The 16,994-nt window shown below is 41.6% G+C and overlaps 1 protein-coding gene across 1 annotated transcript in view; it reads left to right on the top strand.

The window, feature by feature from the left end:
• LOC126213500 (putative sodium-dependent multivitamin transporter) overlaps nucleotides 1-16,994 on the top strand; it is a 616,831-nt gene that overhangs the window by 573,117 nt on the left and 26,720 nt on the right. The window contains exons 3-6 of the mRNA XM_049941337.1: nucleotides 5,302-5,448; nucleotides 6,442-6,666; nucleotides 10,228-10,379; nucleotides 12,112-12,297. Coding sequence (XP_049797294.1) covers nucleotides 5,302-5,448; nucleotides 6,442-6,666; nucleotides 10,228-10,379; nucleotides 12,112-12,297 — 710 coding nt within the window. The remainder of the gene's footprint in view (nucleotides 1-5,301; nucleotides 5,449-6,441; nucleotides 6,667-10,227; nucleotides 10,380-12,111; nucleotides 12,298-16,994) is intronic.

Genomic DNA, 16,994 nt, shown 5'->3' with positions numbered 1-16,994 from the left:
TCCTTTTTTTATTTTTTTATTTTTTAATTTTTTTACCCTATTAATTTCCTCAGCATGAAAATGAAAATTAACACGAATTAATAACAGGGAAAACAATATTGTTGTAAATTTCATGCACGTAACATTACAATTGAAATGAATTACACTTAGTCCAAATTCATTTTCTGATGCTATGAAGTGATTAAAATGAGATCAAATGTCCAAAATTTATAATAATTGCACCTGTATCAAATCCGGAGATTGTAAGTCCTGTCACCAGGACGCCAATTGTAGTGTTTCCTTTTTCTCAGGGTTCTGCCGTGAAAAATATAAAATAGAAAATCTGATTGGGTTTTGAATTTTGGTGGTTTCAATTGCGGATAAGGCGGTCTTCGTATTATTGATTGAGATCGTGCTTTAATTTGACCGTGCATGGCAGACCGGGTCGGCAACACTACCAAAAAGCGACTGTACGGAAATAGCATCAGAAACTAATTGAAATTTACCTTATAATCTTGTTAGATACGCAATATAGTCTTCATGGCTGTCGTCCTAATTTCTCTTGTAGGACGACCCGTCTTTCACTTTTCTCCGTCTGTTGAAAACTTCTTCAAGTTGTCACTGTCATGATCAATTTACAAATTTGGCGATAACCACCTCGAATCACTATTGAAACAACCTCGCTTTGTAATATAATTTTAATTTCCACCCAAAAGCACATTCAACACATCGCCGAAAAATACACGTGTTTCGTATGAAGACAAGAGAGAGAGTGTCATCAATTAGTTGTTGAAAACAAAAACCTACGCAAAAAGTAAAAAGACGAACAAAATTATTTATAAAAATCGGTCGCTGGCGCAGCGCTCTTCTGCGTGCGCGATTGTAAATTATATCTTTGTATTGGCGGAGGCGCGGTAGTCAAAGTACCATTACAAGTACTAGAAGTGGCTAAAGAATGTCTTGGAACAGTAGTGTGTAAAAGTAGGATGAAGCAAACAGCTTGGTGGAATGACACAGTCAAGGCAGCCTGTAAAAGGAAAAAGAAGGCGTATCAGAAATGGCTACATACTAGAACTCAAGTAGACAGAGAAAGTTATGTTGAAGAAAGAAACAAAGCCAAACAGATAATTGCAGCATCCAAGAAGAAATCTTGGGAAGACTTTGAAAACAGGTTGGAGACTATGGGTCAAGCTGCTGGAAAACCATTCTGGAATGTAATTAGCAGTCTTCGAAAGGGAGGTAAGAAGGAAATGACAAGTATTTTGGACAGGTCAGGAAAACTGCTGGTGAATCCTGTGGATACCTTGGGCAGATGGAGGGAATATTTTGAAGAGTTGCTCAATGTAGGTGAAAATGCGATCAGTAATGTTTCAGATTTCATGGTAGAATGGGATAGGAATGATGATGGAAATAGGATCACATTTTAGGAAGTGGAGAAAATGGTCAATAGACTGCAGTGCAATAAAGCAGCTGGGGTGGATGAAATTAAGTCAGTGGCTACACAGGATAACTGAAATGGCCTGGGAGTCGAGGCAGGTTCCATCAGACTGGACAAAAGCAGTAATCACACCAATCTTTAAACACAGAAACAGAAAAGGTTGTAACAACTACAGAGGTATCTCTTTAATCAGCGTTGTGGGTAAAATCTTCTCAGGCATTGTTGAAAGGAAAGTGCGAGTATTAGTTGAGGACCAATTGGATGAAAATCAGTGTGGGTTTAGGCCTCTTAGAGGTTGTCAGGACCAGATCTTTAGCTTACGGCAAATAATGGAGAAGTGTTATGAGTGGAACAGGGAATTGTATCTGTGCTTTATAGATCTAGAAAAGGCATATGACTGGGTTCCTAGGAGGAAATTATTGTCTGTTCTATGAGATTATGGAATAGGAGGCAAACTTTTGCAAGCAATTAAAGGTCTTTACATGGATAATCAGGCAGCAGTTAGAGTTGACGGTAAATTGAGTTCATGGTTCAGAGTAGTTTCAGGGGTAAGACAAGGCTGCAACCTGTCTCCACTGTTGTTCATATTATTTATGGATCATATGTTGAAAACAATGTACTGGCTGGGTGAGATTAAGATATGTGAACACAAAATAAGCAGTCTCGCATATGCGGATGACTTAGTTGTGATGGCAGATTCGATTGAAAGTTTGCAAAGTAATATTTCAGAGCTAGATCAGAAATGTAAGGACTATGGTATGAAGATTAGCATCTCCAAAACGAAAGTAATGGCAGTGGGAAAGAAATATAATTGGATTGAGTGCCAAATAGGAGGAATAGAGTTAGAACAGGTGGACGGTTTCAAGTACTTAGGATGCATATTCTCACAGGATGGCAACATAGTGAAAGAACTGGAAGCGAGGTGTAGCAAAGCTAATGCAGTGAGCGCTCAGCTACGATCTACTCTCTTCTGCAAGAAGGAAGTCAGTACCAAGAGTAAGTTATCTGTGCACCCTTCAATCATCCGACCAACTTTGTTGTATGGAAGCGAAAGCTGGGTGGATTCAGGTTACCTTATCAATAAGGTTGAGGCTACGGATAGGAAAGTAGCTAGGATGATTGCAGGTACTAGTAGATGGGAACAATGGCAGGAGGGTGTCCACAATGAGAAAATCAAAGAAAAACTGGGAATGAACTCCATAGATGTAGCAGTCAGGGCGAACAGGTTTAGATGGTGGGGTCGTCTTACACGCATGGGAGAAGCAAGGTTACCCAAGAGACTCATGGATTCAGCAGTAGAGGGTAGGAGGAGTCGGGGCAGACCAAGGAGAAGGTACCTGGATTCGGTTAAGAATGATTTTGAAGTAATAGGTTTAACATCAGAAGTGGCACCAATGTTAGCACTGAATAGGGGCTCATGGAGGAATTTTATAAGGGGGGCTATGCTCCAGACTGAATGCTGAAAGGTATAATCAGTCTTAAATGATGATGATGATTAATTAATCCAATATATTTTCTGTTCCATGTACTATGTATTAAGAGTATGATTGCAAGAGTTGAAGAAGATTAAGCAGTTCACTCATGATGTCTTAGTCATGAACGCTTGATACACTGATGTGATCTATTCGGCCTGTTGTAGGGGCCCAACTGTACCACGCTGCACGGTGTCGTGGTTGCACAGCTGGATCTTGCCACGGATGTCGGGAGGGAAGTTGCAGTCCGTGCAGCCTATTGGGCACAGTTTGAGTCGAGTCATGACATCCTGCGGTTGCACAAAAATCATTATTCAACATCGTGGCATTGCTGACAGAGTTCCTCTGAGCCATAGTCTATAGGTAGCGGTCATCCACTGCAGTAGTAGCCCTTGGACGGCCTGACTGAAGCATGTCATCAACAGTTTCTGTCTCTCTGTATCTCCTCCATGTCCGAACAACATCGCTTTGGTTCACACTGAGACGCCTGGACACTTCCTTTGTTGAGAGCCTTCCTGGCACAAAGTTACAATGCAGACATGATCAAACTGCAGTATTAACTGTCTAGGCATGGTTGAACTATAGACAACATGAGCCGTGTACCTCCTTCGTGGTGGAATCACTGGAACTGATTGGCTGTCAGTCCCCTCCATCTAATAGGTGCTGCTCATGCATGGTTGTTTACATCTTTGGGCACTTTTAGTGGAGCTCTGAACAGTCAAAGGGACTGTGTCTGTGATACAATATTACAATATCCACAGACAATATCTGTCTTCAGGAGTTCTGGGAAACGGCGTGATGCAAAGCTTTTTTTGATGTGTGTATATGATTTAATATACAGTTTGGAAGTTAGGAGATGAGGTACTGGCAGAAGTAAAGCTTTGAGGACGGGGCGTGAGTCGTGCTTGGGTAGCCCAGTTGGTAGAGCTTGGTAGAGCACTTGCCCACGAAAGGCAAAGATCCTGAGTTCGAGTCTCAGTCCGGCATACAGTTTTAATCTGCCAGGAAGTTTCATATCAGCGCACACTCCGCTGCAGAGTGAAAATCTCATTCTGGAAACATATATTACCTGCCATATCATCCTATTAGAAGTATCTTTAAAAACAGTAGTTTTGAGTGCATTTTTGAATAGATATTTTAAATATGTATTTTTATAATGTATTTTGAAAGATATTTTGATTTTTACAGATTTACTTGTATGTTCCTCTCGTGCTGTCATATCTATGTCATCATTTACTGCTGTACTTTAAACACACTTTAAACACAAGTTTAAGTACTATAGTAGAGCCACATTAATCTTTAGGCCTGTCAGCCAACTTTAAACATAAATCACCATACTGGAAGGAGAATATGTACTTCATGTGATGTCAGTGTAAGTTTCCTGTATTGCCTCAATTTTTATCTTTTACAGTGTATATTCTGATGATGCTCTTGTTAATCTGAAGAGTGAAACCAGTCAATACAACAAAAAAAGTGTGATTTGTAGCTGTTTTCAAAAATTTAATTTGGATATTGCATAATTAGAAAATCTGCCCAAATGGAAAGTCAATATGAGGCCTCTGCAGGTGCTGATAACGCTTCTCAGATGATTATGCAGCTTCTCTGTCTCCTTCACAGTGACCACTTAATGTCCTAATCTGTTCATGCCTTTTTTATATTGTACCAGACCTGGTAACAACACAAAACATAAAAAACAGTAATGCACTCTTATGGCCATTCTACCCGTTGCAGAGAGAGAGAGAGAGAGAGAGAGAGAGAGAGAGAGAGAGAGAGAGAGAGTGTGTGTGTGTGTGTGTGTGTGTGTGTGTGTGTGTGTGTGTATGCATGCTTTGTTACATTAACATCTGATCAGTCTTCAGAGTGCTTCACTTTGTTGGCCAGGCAGTGTATATAATTATTGCTCTTGACTCCAGTAAAACTTACAGCAATATCATAAACTTTCTTTCCAATTTTTCACAGTAAATAGGTATCTAAGTATCTAATTAAATTAGATGCTTTATTTCAGTAACAAATTTGGTTCTTGTTACATAATTTATAAGGTAATTTGAGATAATTTTGTGATAGAGCAAGGAGTACTGGTAGTCTTGCGTGAAGTTTGAAAAGTAGTGGAGAGGCACTGTCAATAGTCAGACTGTGAGGACGGGGTGCCAACTGGACCAGGGTAGTTCAGCCAGGAAGAGCATTCCACTGAATGGTGACATTTGAGGTTTGAATCCTGGTCCGAACCAAGTTTTAGTCTGCTAGGAAGTTCCAAATTACAATGCAGTTGTGGTAACTGAACTGAGAGGTATTTGACATGATATCAGGCAGATGTCGGTCCATCCTGTGTTTACCCGAGTCAGCGCTGTCACGGTCTCCTGTGCCAGATGTAATGCAGCTGCCCTCGGAATGACACGAGCACTTCATTTGCAGCTGATGCCGTTGTATGTGGTGGACACAATGAGCGGCATGCCGGGCTTGCCGGGCCTCTTCGTCGCTGGCATCTTCAGTGGTTCCCTGAGCACCGTCTCGTCGGCCGTCAACTCGCTGGCTGCCGTCACATTGGAGGATTACTTTAAGGTGAGGCCTACTGCAGCTGCGATGAGAGGAATATGTGGGCTATGGGTGGATGGGTGTCATATGTCCCTGTATTAAAAACAGTTGGTGTGTGTGTGTGTGTGTGTGTGTGTGTGTGGGGGGGGGGGGGGGGCGCTCTCTCTCTCTCTCTGTTCAGTCCCGATTTCATCCACGGAGTGCGATGGTAACAAACGGCTTCCTGCCTCCACATTCGCTATAATGTCCTCCGCAGGAACCTCTTTTCGACAGAACTGAATGCTCATCTTTTGTTAATTCTCTCCCAGACATGTTAATTACAGTTCGAGAGTTGCCAGCGACTGATGTTTCACCTCTGCCTTTCTGTAGGCCATGGAATTTCCTCTTTTGCCTATTAGTTGCCATTTCTGCACTGAGCTCCACGGTCCTGAATGTTAGACAGTCCACCTTATTCCAGTCATAACACTGCATTATGTTACTGATATAAAAATGGAGATGTAAGAGCTTACCGCTAGTTTCCGCTAGTTCACGCCACGTATGGTGAAGTCGTTCAGATATCGCTAAGACTGCCATCCGTGCCTCTTCACAGAGCAGGCGAGCCACCGACCTCCACACTCTGTTAACTGGCACATACATTAAACGCCTTGTCACCGACTTTAGATTCCACCACCCTTCGACCACTGTCCGTAGATGCTAATGACGGTAGTACGCCAAAATCCAATGATCTGTGCAGTTTCCACAGCGCTCGTATCCACTTGTTCTCACATCAGATACCTACAGTGCACCAGGCTGCACTGAAGCTGGCAATAGGCAGCGGCCTCTCAATTTTGGCCTATCGGTGTAAACACGGATTACTGTCACGATACCGTGAGCAGACTGCCGAGAGACCACCGCCGGAACATTGCGGAGACAGGTATCGGTTCCCGTGTTAGTGCAGGGGCTCTGCGTATGTGGTCGCTAGCCAGCTGTGCGATTACCGTTCGTGACGAAACAGTGACGCAGTTTTGCGGTGTTCGGCAGCCACTGTACGTGCGGTACCAGGGCCACCCGCTGGGGGAGTCGCGGTCGCCGCTTGTGGGGAAGTTGCTGGCACTGGTGTTCGGACTGCTGTTTCTGGGACTGGCTTTCATGGCGCAGTTCCTCGGTGGCGTGCTGCAGGCCAGCCTCACGATATTTGGCGCCGTCGGCGGACCCGTGCTCGGCTTCTTCTCGCTCGGCATGTTCCTGCCCCACGCCAACGAGCCGGTACGTACTCCTCGTCCTGCTGCCTCGCCAGAGATTCTGCTAGAGAGGTCTGGTGTGTAGAACTGGGATGCCGAGGTATACCGGTAGTGAACTCGCTTATCTATTGTTATTGGCACTGTGATGAAATAACTGAAGTAAAGCAGATGAGACATAGCAAGCCTGACAAACTCCCACAGTGATCTGTTTGTACCATTACCCCTTAGTGTTCTCAGAAGTAAATACAAGAGACGACATGAGACCTGTTTTTCTGTCAGTGTTGAAATAAATGATTTTGTTTTATCTGCCATTCAGTGTTAATTCATTATCAGGGTTTGTTGTGGCTTGCACAAGGCATCTACAGATGCGGAAGAGATTTTAGGGTTCAAATTTCATTGTGTGTACTATATTAAAAGATCTGTAACAGGCAGGTTACTTCTTTTCTCCACATTTCATTCAATCTTTACTGATAATTTACATCTATATTTCTACCATACACATCACTGTGAAGTGCGTAACATATGGTATGTCCCACTGTACCAGTTATTAGGATTTCTTCCCATTGCATTCATGTACGGAGTGCAGGAAGAATGATTTTTGAATGCCTCTGTTCATGCAGTAATTATTCTAATCTTACCCTCACAATCCCTATCTGAATTGTCGCATCCTGTACAACACAATGCACCTTGCCTTTATGCTACACGGAAACTTACTTCCAAAACATGTCAGACTGTAACTGGTGCTGCTCGCCAAGGGTCAGCGGGTCCAAAACATCCAAAGATATTGCTTGCTGTAAGTATCAATCACATCGTAAATATAAGCAACTTTGTGCATATTTCATTTATAATTAATTTTTAATTTTTGTAGTTCAGTATCCAATATTAATGCCAACAGTAGTAGTAATTGTGGTGATGCTGAGGAGGAGGAGGGGAAGAATGTTTCTAGTTACATGAATGCACTAAATATGCATGACAGTTTTAAAATTACATTATTTGTGGGAAAATAATTTTCCTTATATAAATTTTTGTTAGTTTGTGTGTGAATGTTACACTAATTTTTTAATGTTGTAATCCAAAAAAATTGTGGAAGATATCTTGTTGCACCATAAAGGAAATTAGGAGTCTATCACATACTTCACTGATACTTTTGAGCTGTTCCATTACATACTGAACATCACCAACAAACTGGTTACATACAGCTCTCCCCAAACACGTCATGTCTAAGCTGCATAATGACTGCAACCTTCATTACTTGAACCTGCTTGCTGTGTTTGAGCCTCGGTCTCCCTCTGCAATTTCTGTCCCCCACACTTCCCGTCCGTTACCAAACTGATGATTCTTTGATGCCTCCAGATGTGTACCACTCATCTGATCTTTTTTTGTTCAGGTGTGCCACAATTATTTTCTCTCCAATTTGATTTGGTACCTCTTCCGTAATTATCCCAACTACCCACATGTCTCTTAGCATTCTTCTGTAGCACCCATTTTGAAAACATTCTATTTTATTTTTGTCTGTAGTGTTTATTGTTTTTGTCTAACTTCCATATAATGATACATTCCAAACAAATTCTTCCAGAAAAAACTTACTTAAATATGTGTTAGAAATTAAGGTATTTCTCTTTTTCAGAAAAGTTTCCCTTTCCCTCCTTCATCCTCTCTGCCCTCATTGTCACAATCAGTGGCTCCTTTTCATTCTGGTGTGCAGGTGAGCTACCCCTCCTTCTAACATTCCCCAATCTATCCATCTCTGTTCCCTGAGAAACGAAATAATAGTGCCATAGTGCCAACTGCAATGATTACCCCTTTTGCTTTAGATCTGTCTATAAAATAATTGTCAATTAGGATGAGCAGTACTCTGATAGATCCTTAAGTGTGAATAAATGAAAGATAAAAGGTATTATAAAAGGAGGGAACCTGATAGCACTCAGTTAAAAAATGGATGATAGCTTGTGTAGGCTTTCATATCACCTGTCCGAAGATAATACTAAGAATGATTATAAAATGAAATCTCGAAACCAGTTGTAGCAAAAGTTCTGAAAAACCAGGACTTGGGAGGGTCCTGAGAATATGCAATACATGTGTGAAGGGAAGGAAGAAAGAAAGAAAGGAAGGAAGGAAAAATTAGTATTTAATCCAGTCGACATTGAGATCAATAGAGACGGAGCAGAAGCTCAGGATGTTCAAGGATTTGGAAAAAAATTGGCCATGCCCTTCCAAAGGCATCATCCTGGAGTTTGGCTGGATTGATTTTGAGAAATCATGGAAAACCTAAACGTGGATGACCAGACACAGATTTGAACTGTGGCCCTCCCAGGTAGGAGTCCAGCGTGCTAACCAATGCACCAGTTTGCTTTGTATCTGTAAAGGAATTGACACATGAGACACCAGTTTTAGCAATGCAAGACTGCTATTCCAGTGTTAAGGTCAACTTACTGACCTGACTGCAGCCATCCGTGAAACTGAGACAGACATTGCGAGAATTGTAACAGCTCAGTATATGTCATATAACAGTTTTAGCTTACCGAACTTGCACATAAACATCTGCACCTTCTGCTGCTTGATAGTTGAATGTGGTGCACTGTTATTAAATGATATCCCAACACTGTGGAACAATGTGTTCGTTTCTCTTCACATTTATTAACACACAGCTCAGTTGATGGTCAGCTTTGTGAACAATAGAATGTCCGTATCTTTGCCGACATCATTAAGCGGCAGCAATCAGTAAAAAGTCCGCCAACACAAATGACACTGTTTTGCACTATTCCATTGTTGTTTCACAGTTGTGGGGCTATACCAATTCCTTCGTTTTTGCTTCAGCTGGATTGGTGATTGACATATGTCCAAGTGATTAGCAGTAACATAAAATAAACAGCAAGTTAGGAAACAAAAAAAATTCATGGGCCACGCACGAAAGTGACACAGATGGTGAGCTAGCAGCAAAACCCCCTAATGAAGCTGTTCCCTACGAGTTAATTAGTAATCAAATAATTGGTTGGTTGGGGTCCGATGCAGCTGTATACCGTGGGTCATTACCGAGAAGTAACACCTATCCGTGGCAACAGAGCGACGTAATGAAAGTTTATTTCATTATAGTTTAGTTAAGCAATGCTTTAACAAGGGTATGTAAGTTTATTTTACGGTTGTGTAATCAAACTAAGATTAAACAATGATTTTGCTCACACATCTTAATCTCGGTATCATAAAGACCACTACTCTTTACAAGTGTACAAAGTATACCGTATGCCGGCTTGTGTTACGAAAAATGGTGAACCCACTGGATGGTTAAGTTCGTTTCCCGTTGCTTCACTTTTAAGGGTAGTAATCAGTGACATTTTTCCTCGTTACTTTTCTTAACAATTGACACGAATTCCCCAAATACTTTGGTATCAGAAATGGCAGTATTAGTCTTGCCCAGATTGCATAAATATCTACAGATGCCCACGAGGCTTTCTCATCCTTCAGTTCTTTCTGCTCACCGTCAACTGAAAGAGCGACGTGAACTTTCCTCAGATCCCTGCAGACCCTTTTGACTATTTTTCATCCCCTCTTCCCACTGTACGCCTACTGCTACGTGACGGTGTTGCAGGGAGCCATAACGGGCCTGGCCACGGGGCTCGCCTTCTCCATGTGGGTCGGCTTCGGCGTCCCCCGGCCGGACGCAGTAAGGCTGCCCACCAGGACGGACGGCTGCGACTTCAACGTTACGGCCACACCGCCGCCGCCCACTCAGGACCCCAGGTCGGCCGCAGCATCTCCTCAAACATTTCCGCAGCGTCATAAATTAACACTGTACTTTTGGGTGCTCAGCAGAGTTGTCAGTTCCATTATTCCACACGATACTTCAACGACTGACGCAGTCATCTTCTTCAGTTGACGTGAGATGTATTGTTAAGTGTACCTGCTGCCTGGACTCTCACAAAATTCAATTTTTTTCCCTTTTTTCACACATTATATCACCTTTGCTATCACCTGCATGACATTAAAATATTTAGTTTATAATCTTGAAGGCACACATTCTTTGATCCCTTTGGGGGAAGGTTTGGATCATAAGTTGTTAGTTCCACACCTCACGGGTTCCATGCTACAGAGGAAAAACTTTGCTTATTGATATGTAATTTTTAATAGCACATAGAACCTGTTTTGGGGTCTAGATTCTTCTTCATAAATCTCATTTCTTAGTAACAGTATTGTGAAAAGGATAGTTGCTACTCACCATATAGCAGATATACTGAGTTGCAGACAGGCACCAGAAAATGAGTGTTTGGCCAACAAGCCCTCATTGGGCGTGTCCCCCCCCCCCCCACACACAGACATGCAAATGGGGCTCACTCATGGATGACAGCAGTCTCTGTCTGATGAGGCCACAAACCAAGTCAGGTCTCAGTAGCCAGAGACTGCAATTATCTTTTTCATAATGTTGTTACGTTCCACACTGGATTTACCTTTTTTTTTTTAAGGAAGTCATACGAGGGCTATTCAGAAAGTAAGGTCCAATCAATTGCAAAAAAGGAAACCACTGTGAAACCCTGATGAAGTTTTGCACAGATCTGTAGGACAGTGTCTGTAATACACCTGTCGATCGCGCGTCACATCGCTCCTCACAGTTCTGAGTGCACAGTGAGCATGTAAAGATGCCCCAATTTGGAAGGGAAGGGGGGGGGGGGGGGTGCACAGAGATTCCCAAGGATTCCACCTAATGACTTATTTTGTACTAATTGGTCTATTTTGTTGAGTAATGGATGGAAGTTCCCAGATTATAGTTCCTTACATGGGTGCTGAAAGACATGTTTCCATGTTCTCATAGAATATGACTTTGTTTTTGACTTGGAAATATCTTTTTGTAAAGAATGATGTTAAAATTTGTGTCACACCACTATTTATAGCTGAGTTTGACTCCTAGCTCCTGCTGCACTGCTTCACATGTTTGTTTTACTGAGATGACAATTTTTTCTGAAATACACATTCTCTTGGTGTTCCAGATATTTTGCTAGCCGGTATGTAGTGGGTGTTCTAAAGCCACCGTTTCCTGCTGTATGATTAAAATATGTTTGAATAACTGTTGCAGTAAAAAGTCACACGTCTGTCTGTGGACATGATATGTAGAGTTGACTAAAAGAAATTGCAGGGCTCAGGTGCTAGAAATATTTAATTAACATAGTGAACAATAAATAGTTAAGAATAACACTCATCTTAAGTACATTGTTGTACTTGTTGTTCTTGCTTGCTGTCTGGAAAAAAAATGGGGTATGATTTTACCAAAAGGGTATCTTGATCTTGAAAACGTTCAGAACAATATATCCTTCTCCTTCTTGGTCTCAGTATACTAGCACAATTCATTCATCCAATAAAATAGTCAACAATGCATTTCTGTCATGTTCTCAGAATTATCTAATCAGGTATAAAATGAAATTCTTAAAAAAAAATTCAGTTTTTGAGATTTGTTGACACATAAACAATGTGTTTCACATAGGTGCAATGGAGAGAAGTTGCAGTTTTGCCTCCACATGCCTGATCATCAACACAGTTACAAAACGGGTTCCTTTCTCCGCCGGCTGCGGTGGTCTAGCGGTTCTAGGCGCGCAGTCCGGAACCGCGCGACTGCTACAGTCGCAGGTTCGAATCCTGCCTCGGTCATGGATGTGTGTGCTGTCCTTAGGTTAGTTAGGTTTAAGTAGTTCTAAGTTCTAGGGGACTGATGACCTAAGCAGTTAAGTCCCATAGTGCTCAGAGCCATTTTTTTCCTTTCTCCACAGCTCACTGCCAACTACCTCCAGCTAGAGAAACATAAACCAAAGATACAAAATAGATTGTAGAGTATCACTCATATCGGTATTGGTTCACAAATGGAATGTGTATAATACTTTAATCAAATAGTAATTGAAGTTTTGTTAAGCTTGAATAATCAATTAGTGTCAGATGCAATAAATTTAAAATGGGGTTTTAACAGTTTTAAATATTGTTAAGACCAAAATTTTCTGCTGATAATTGATAAGTGGGAACATAATTTTTCACATATCAATATTTCATCCTGGAAACTCAAAATACAAAATATAAAGGAAAATAATTAAACCTGACATAAGAAACATGGGTCCCCAAACATCAAAATAAATCAATAAATTAAAACTAAGGAAATACACTTTGCTAGTGTTACAAAATACAATAATAATAAAAGATATATTACTTTATACATTAGTTCCAGCTGAATCACTATCCGATGTACTCCAGAACTACATAAGTGTAGGCTCATTGTACTGTGCCATGATTACCAACTATGGGCATTGCAGCGAAGCCTTCCTCGTGTAGTGTCAGATCATGAGAGCACTGCTGCAGAATTATATCACCTAAAAGAAGTGTACTGAAATAGAGGTTAGTCGGATTGATTGGGCTTTGTAATGAACTCCTGAGATAGGGGGGGGATACATACAAATAATTACTCAATATCTACTGAAATCAGTAGGGCTGTATGGAAAATGGCATCTGCAGTATTTCACTCGTGTCAACAAAGATAAGCAATGTGGCTTGCAATGTTAAAGACGATGTGCTTCTCAGAATGTCAAGTGTATGTAGCATATCATACATGGGGCAGACTAGTAGAACAGTTGAGGACAGGTTCACAGACACACCCAACTAAAACAGCTCAGCAAATCAGCTGTCACTGAGCGCTGCATCTGATATAATCTCGAGATGAAATGCTGTAAGGCCAGTGTCCTCATGTAAACACAAAGTTTCTGGGACACTGTAATTAAGGATTGTAGCAATACAAAGAAGTCCAAAAAGTGTAGTAAACTGGGATGGAGATAGCAGTTTAAATAAGGCTGGGCACCTTGACCACCAGGGGTGGTAAACACTGAAGGCATTTGCATTTCACGGAATATCAGTGCGGTCTCTGAGAAACAAAAGAGGATCACAGTGTGTAACTGGCACTAGGAATCAGTGTCAGCTACGAATAACTCTGCGACGTAGACAGTGCTTCGGTCCAGTTGTAAGCCAGGCATCAAGGACACATATTGACCCAGCTAGCAGCTCCCAAAGGTGACGACTGTGTCTGTTGTTGAAATATCATACAGGAACGTGTATTTCACAACTCAGCTGATCACCTGGAAGCACAGTGTCAAGAGCTTCACTGCCCACGGTGGTGTCGGCCTGCAGTAGTAGTGGGGCAGTGAGGAGGTTGTGGACAGTGGGTGCCAAAAGTCACCAGAGGAGGCATGGAGCAGCTACTGCCACATCTTGTAAACTTTCTACCTTCCATAGCATGTTGTTGTTGTTGTGGTCTTCAGTCCTGAGACTGGTTTGATGCAGCTCTCCATGCTACTCTATCCTGTGCAAGCTTCTTCATCTCCCAGTACCTACTGCAACCTACATCCTTCTGAATCTGCTTAGTGTATGCATCTCTTGGTCTCCCCCTACGATTTTTACCCTCCACGCTGCCCTCCAATACTAAATTGGTGATCCCTTGATGCCTCAGAACATGTCCTACCAACCGATCCCTTCTTCTGGTCAAGTTGTGCCACAAACTCCTCTTCTCCCCAATCCGATTCAGTACCTCCTCATTAGTTATGTGATCTACCCATCTAATCTTCAGCATTCTTCTGTAGCACCACATTTCGAAAGCTTCTATTCTCTTCTTGTCCAAACTATTTATCGTCCATGTTTCACTTCCATACATGGCTACACTCCATACAAATACTTTCAGAAAAGACTTCCTGACACTTAAATCTATACTCGATGTTAACAAATTTCTCTTCTTCAGAAACGCTTTCCTTCCCATTGCCAGTCTACATTTTATATCCTCTCTACTTCGAGCATCATCGGTTATTTTGCTCCCCAAATAGCAAAACTCCTTTACTACTTTAAGTGTCTCATTTCCTAATCTAATACCCTCAACATCACCCGACTTACTTCGACTACATTCCATTATCCTCGTTTTGCTTTTGTTGATGTTCATCTTATATCCTCCTTTCAAGACACCATCCATTCCGTTCAACTGCTCTTCCAAGTCCTTTGCTGTCTCTGACAGAATTACAATGTCATCGGCGAACCTCAAAGTTTTTATTTCTTCTCCATGGATTTTAATACCTACTCCGAATTTTTCTTTTGTTTCCTTCACTGCTTGCTCAATATACAGATTGAATAACATCGGGGAGAGGCTACAACCCTGTCTTACTCCCTTCCCAACCACTGCTTCCCTTTCGTGTCCCTCGACTCTTATAACTGCCATCTGGTTTCTGTACAAATTGTAAATAGCCTTTCGCTCCCTGTATTTTACCCCTGCCACCTTTAGAATTTGAAAGAGAGTATTCCAGTCAACATTGTCAAAAGCTTTCTCTAAGTCTACAAATGCTAGAAACGTAGGTTTGCCTTTCCTTAATCTTTCTTCTAAGATAAGTCGTAAGGTCAGTATTGCCTCACGTGTTCCAGTATTTCTACGGAATCCAAACTGATCTTCCCCGAGGTCGGCTTCTACCAGTTTTTCCATTCGTCTGTAAAGAATTCGTGTTAGTATTTTGCAGCTGTGGCTTATTAAACTGATTGTTCGGTAATTCTCACATCTGTCAACACCTGCTTTCTTTGGGATTGGAATTATTATATTCTTCTTGAAGTCTGAGGGTATTTCGCCTGTTTCATACATCTTGCTCACCAGATGGTAGAGTTTTGTCAGGACTGGCTCTCCCAAGGCCGTCAGTAGTTCCAATGAAATGTTGTCTACTCCGGGGGCCTTGTTTCGACTCAGGTCTTTCAGTGCTCTGTCAAACTCTTCACGCAGTATAGTATCTCCCATTTGATCTTCATCTACATCCTCTTCCATTTCCATAATATTGTCCTCAAGTACATCGCCCTTGTATAGACCCTCTATATACTCCTTCCACCTTTCTGCTTTCCCTTCTTTGCTTAGAACTGGGTTTCCATCTGAGCTCTTGATGTTCATAGAAGTGGTTCTCTTATCTCCAAAGGTCTCTTTAATTTTCCTGTAGGCAGTATCTATCTTACCCCTAGTGAGATAAGCCTCTACATCCTTACATTTGTCCTCTAGCCATCCCTGCTTAGCCATTTTGCACTTCCTGTCAATCTCATTTTTGAGACGTTTGTATTCCTTTTTGCCTGCTTCATTTACTGCATTTTTATATTTTCTCCTTTCATCAATTAAACTCAATATTTCTTCTGTTACCCAAGGATTTCTACTAGCCCTCGTCTTTTTACCTACTTTATCCTCTGCTGCCTTCACTACTTCATCCCTCAAAGCTACCCATTCTTCTTCTACTGTATTTCTTTCCCCCATTCCTGTCAATTGTTCCCTTATGCTCTCCCTGAAACTCTGTACAACCTCTGGTTCTTTCAGTTTATCCAGGTCCCATCTCCTTAAATTCCCACCTTTTTGCAGTTTCTTCAGTTTTAATCTACAGGTCATAACCAATAGATTGTGGTCAGAGTCTACATCTGCCCCTGGAAATGTCTTACAATTTAAAACCTGGTTCCTAAATCTCTGTCTTACCATTATATAATCTATCTGATACCTTTTAGTATCTCCAGGGTTCTTCCATGTATACAACCTTCTATCATGATTCTTAAACCAAGTGTTAGCTATGATTAAGTTGTGCTCTGTGCAAAATTCTACCAGGCGGCTTCCTCTTTCATTTCTTAGCCCCAATCCATATTCACCTACTACGTTTCCTTCTCTCCCTTTTCCTACACTCGAATTCCAGTCACCCATGACTATTAAATTTTCGTCTCCCTTCACTATCTGAATAATTTCTTTTATTTCATCATACATTTCTTCAATTTCTTCGTCATCTGCAGAGCTAGTTGGCATATAAACTTGTACAACTGTAGTAGGTGTGGGCTTCGTATCTATCTTGGCCACAATAATGCGTTCACTAAGCTGTTTGTAGTAGCTCACCCGCGTTGCTATTTTCCTATTCATTATTAAACCTACTCCTGAATTACCCCTATTTGACTTTGTGTTTATAACCCTGTAGTCACCTGACCAGAAGTCTTGTTCCTCCCGCCAGCGAACTTCACTAATTCCCACTATGTCTAACTTTAACCTATCCATTTCCCTTTTCAAATTTTCTAACCTACCTGCCCGATTAAGGGACCTGACATTCCACGCTCCGATCCGTAGAACGCCAGTTTTCTTTCTCCTGATAACGACATCCTCTTGAGTAGTCCCCGCCCGGAGATCCGAATGGGGGACTATTTTACCTCCGGAATATTTTACCCAAGAGGACGCCATCATCATTTAATCATACAGTAAAGCTGCATGCCCTCGGGAAAAATTACGGCCGTAGTTTCCCCTTGCTTTCAGCCGTTCGCAGTACCAGCACAGCAAGGCCGTTTTGGTTATTGTTACAA

The sequence above is a fragment of the Schistocerca nitens genome, chromosome 11, assembly GCF_023898315.1.
Source record: "Schistocerca nitens isolate TAMUIC-IGC-003100 chromosome 11, iqSchNite1.1, whole genome shotgun sequence".
Taxonomy (NCBI): Eukaryota; Metazoa; Arthropoda; class Insecta; order Orthoptera; family Acrididae; genus Schistocerca; species Schistocerca nitens.
This window is presented reverse-complemented; position numbering and strand designations above follow the sequence as displayed.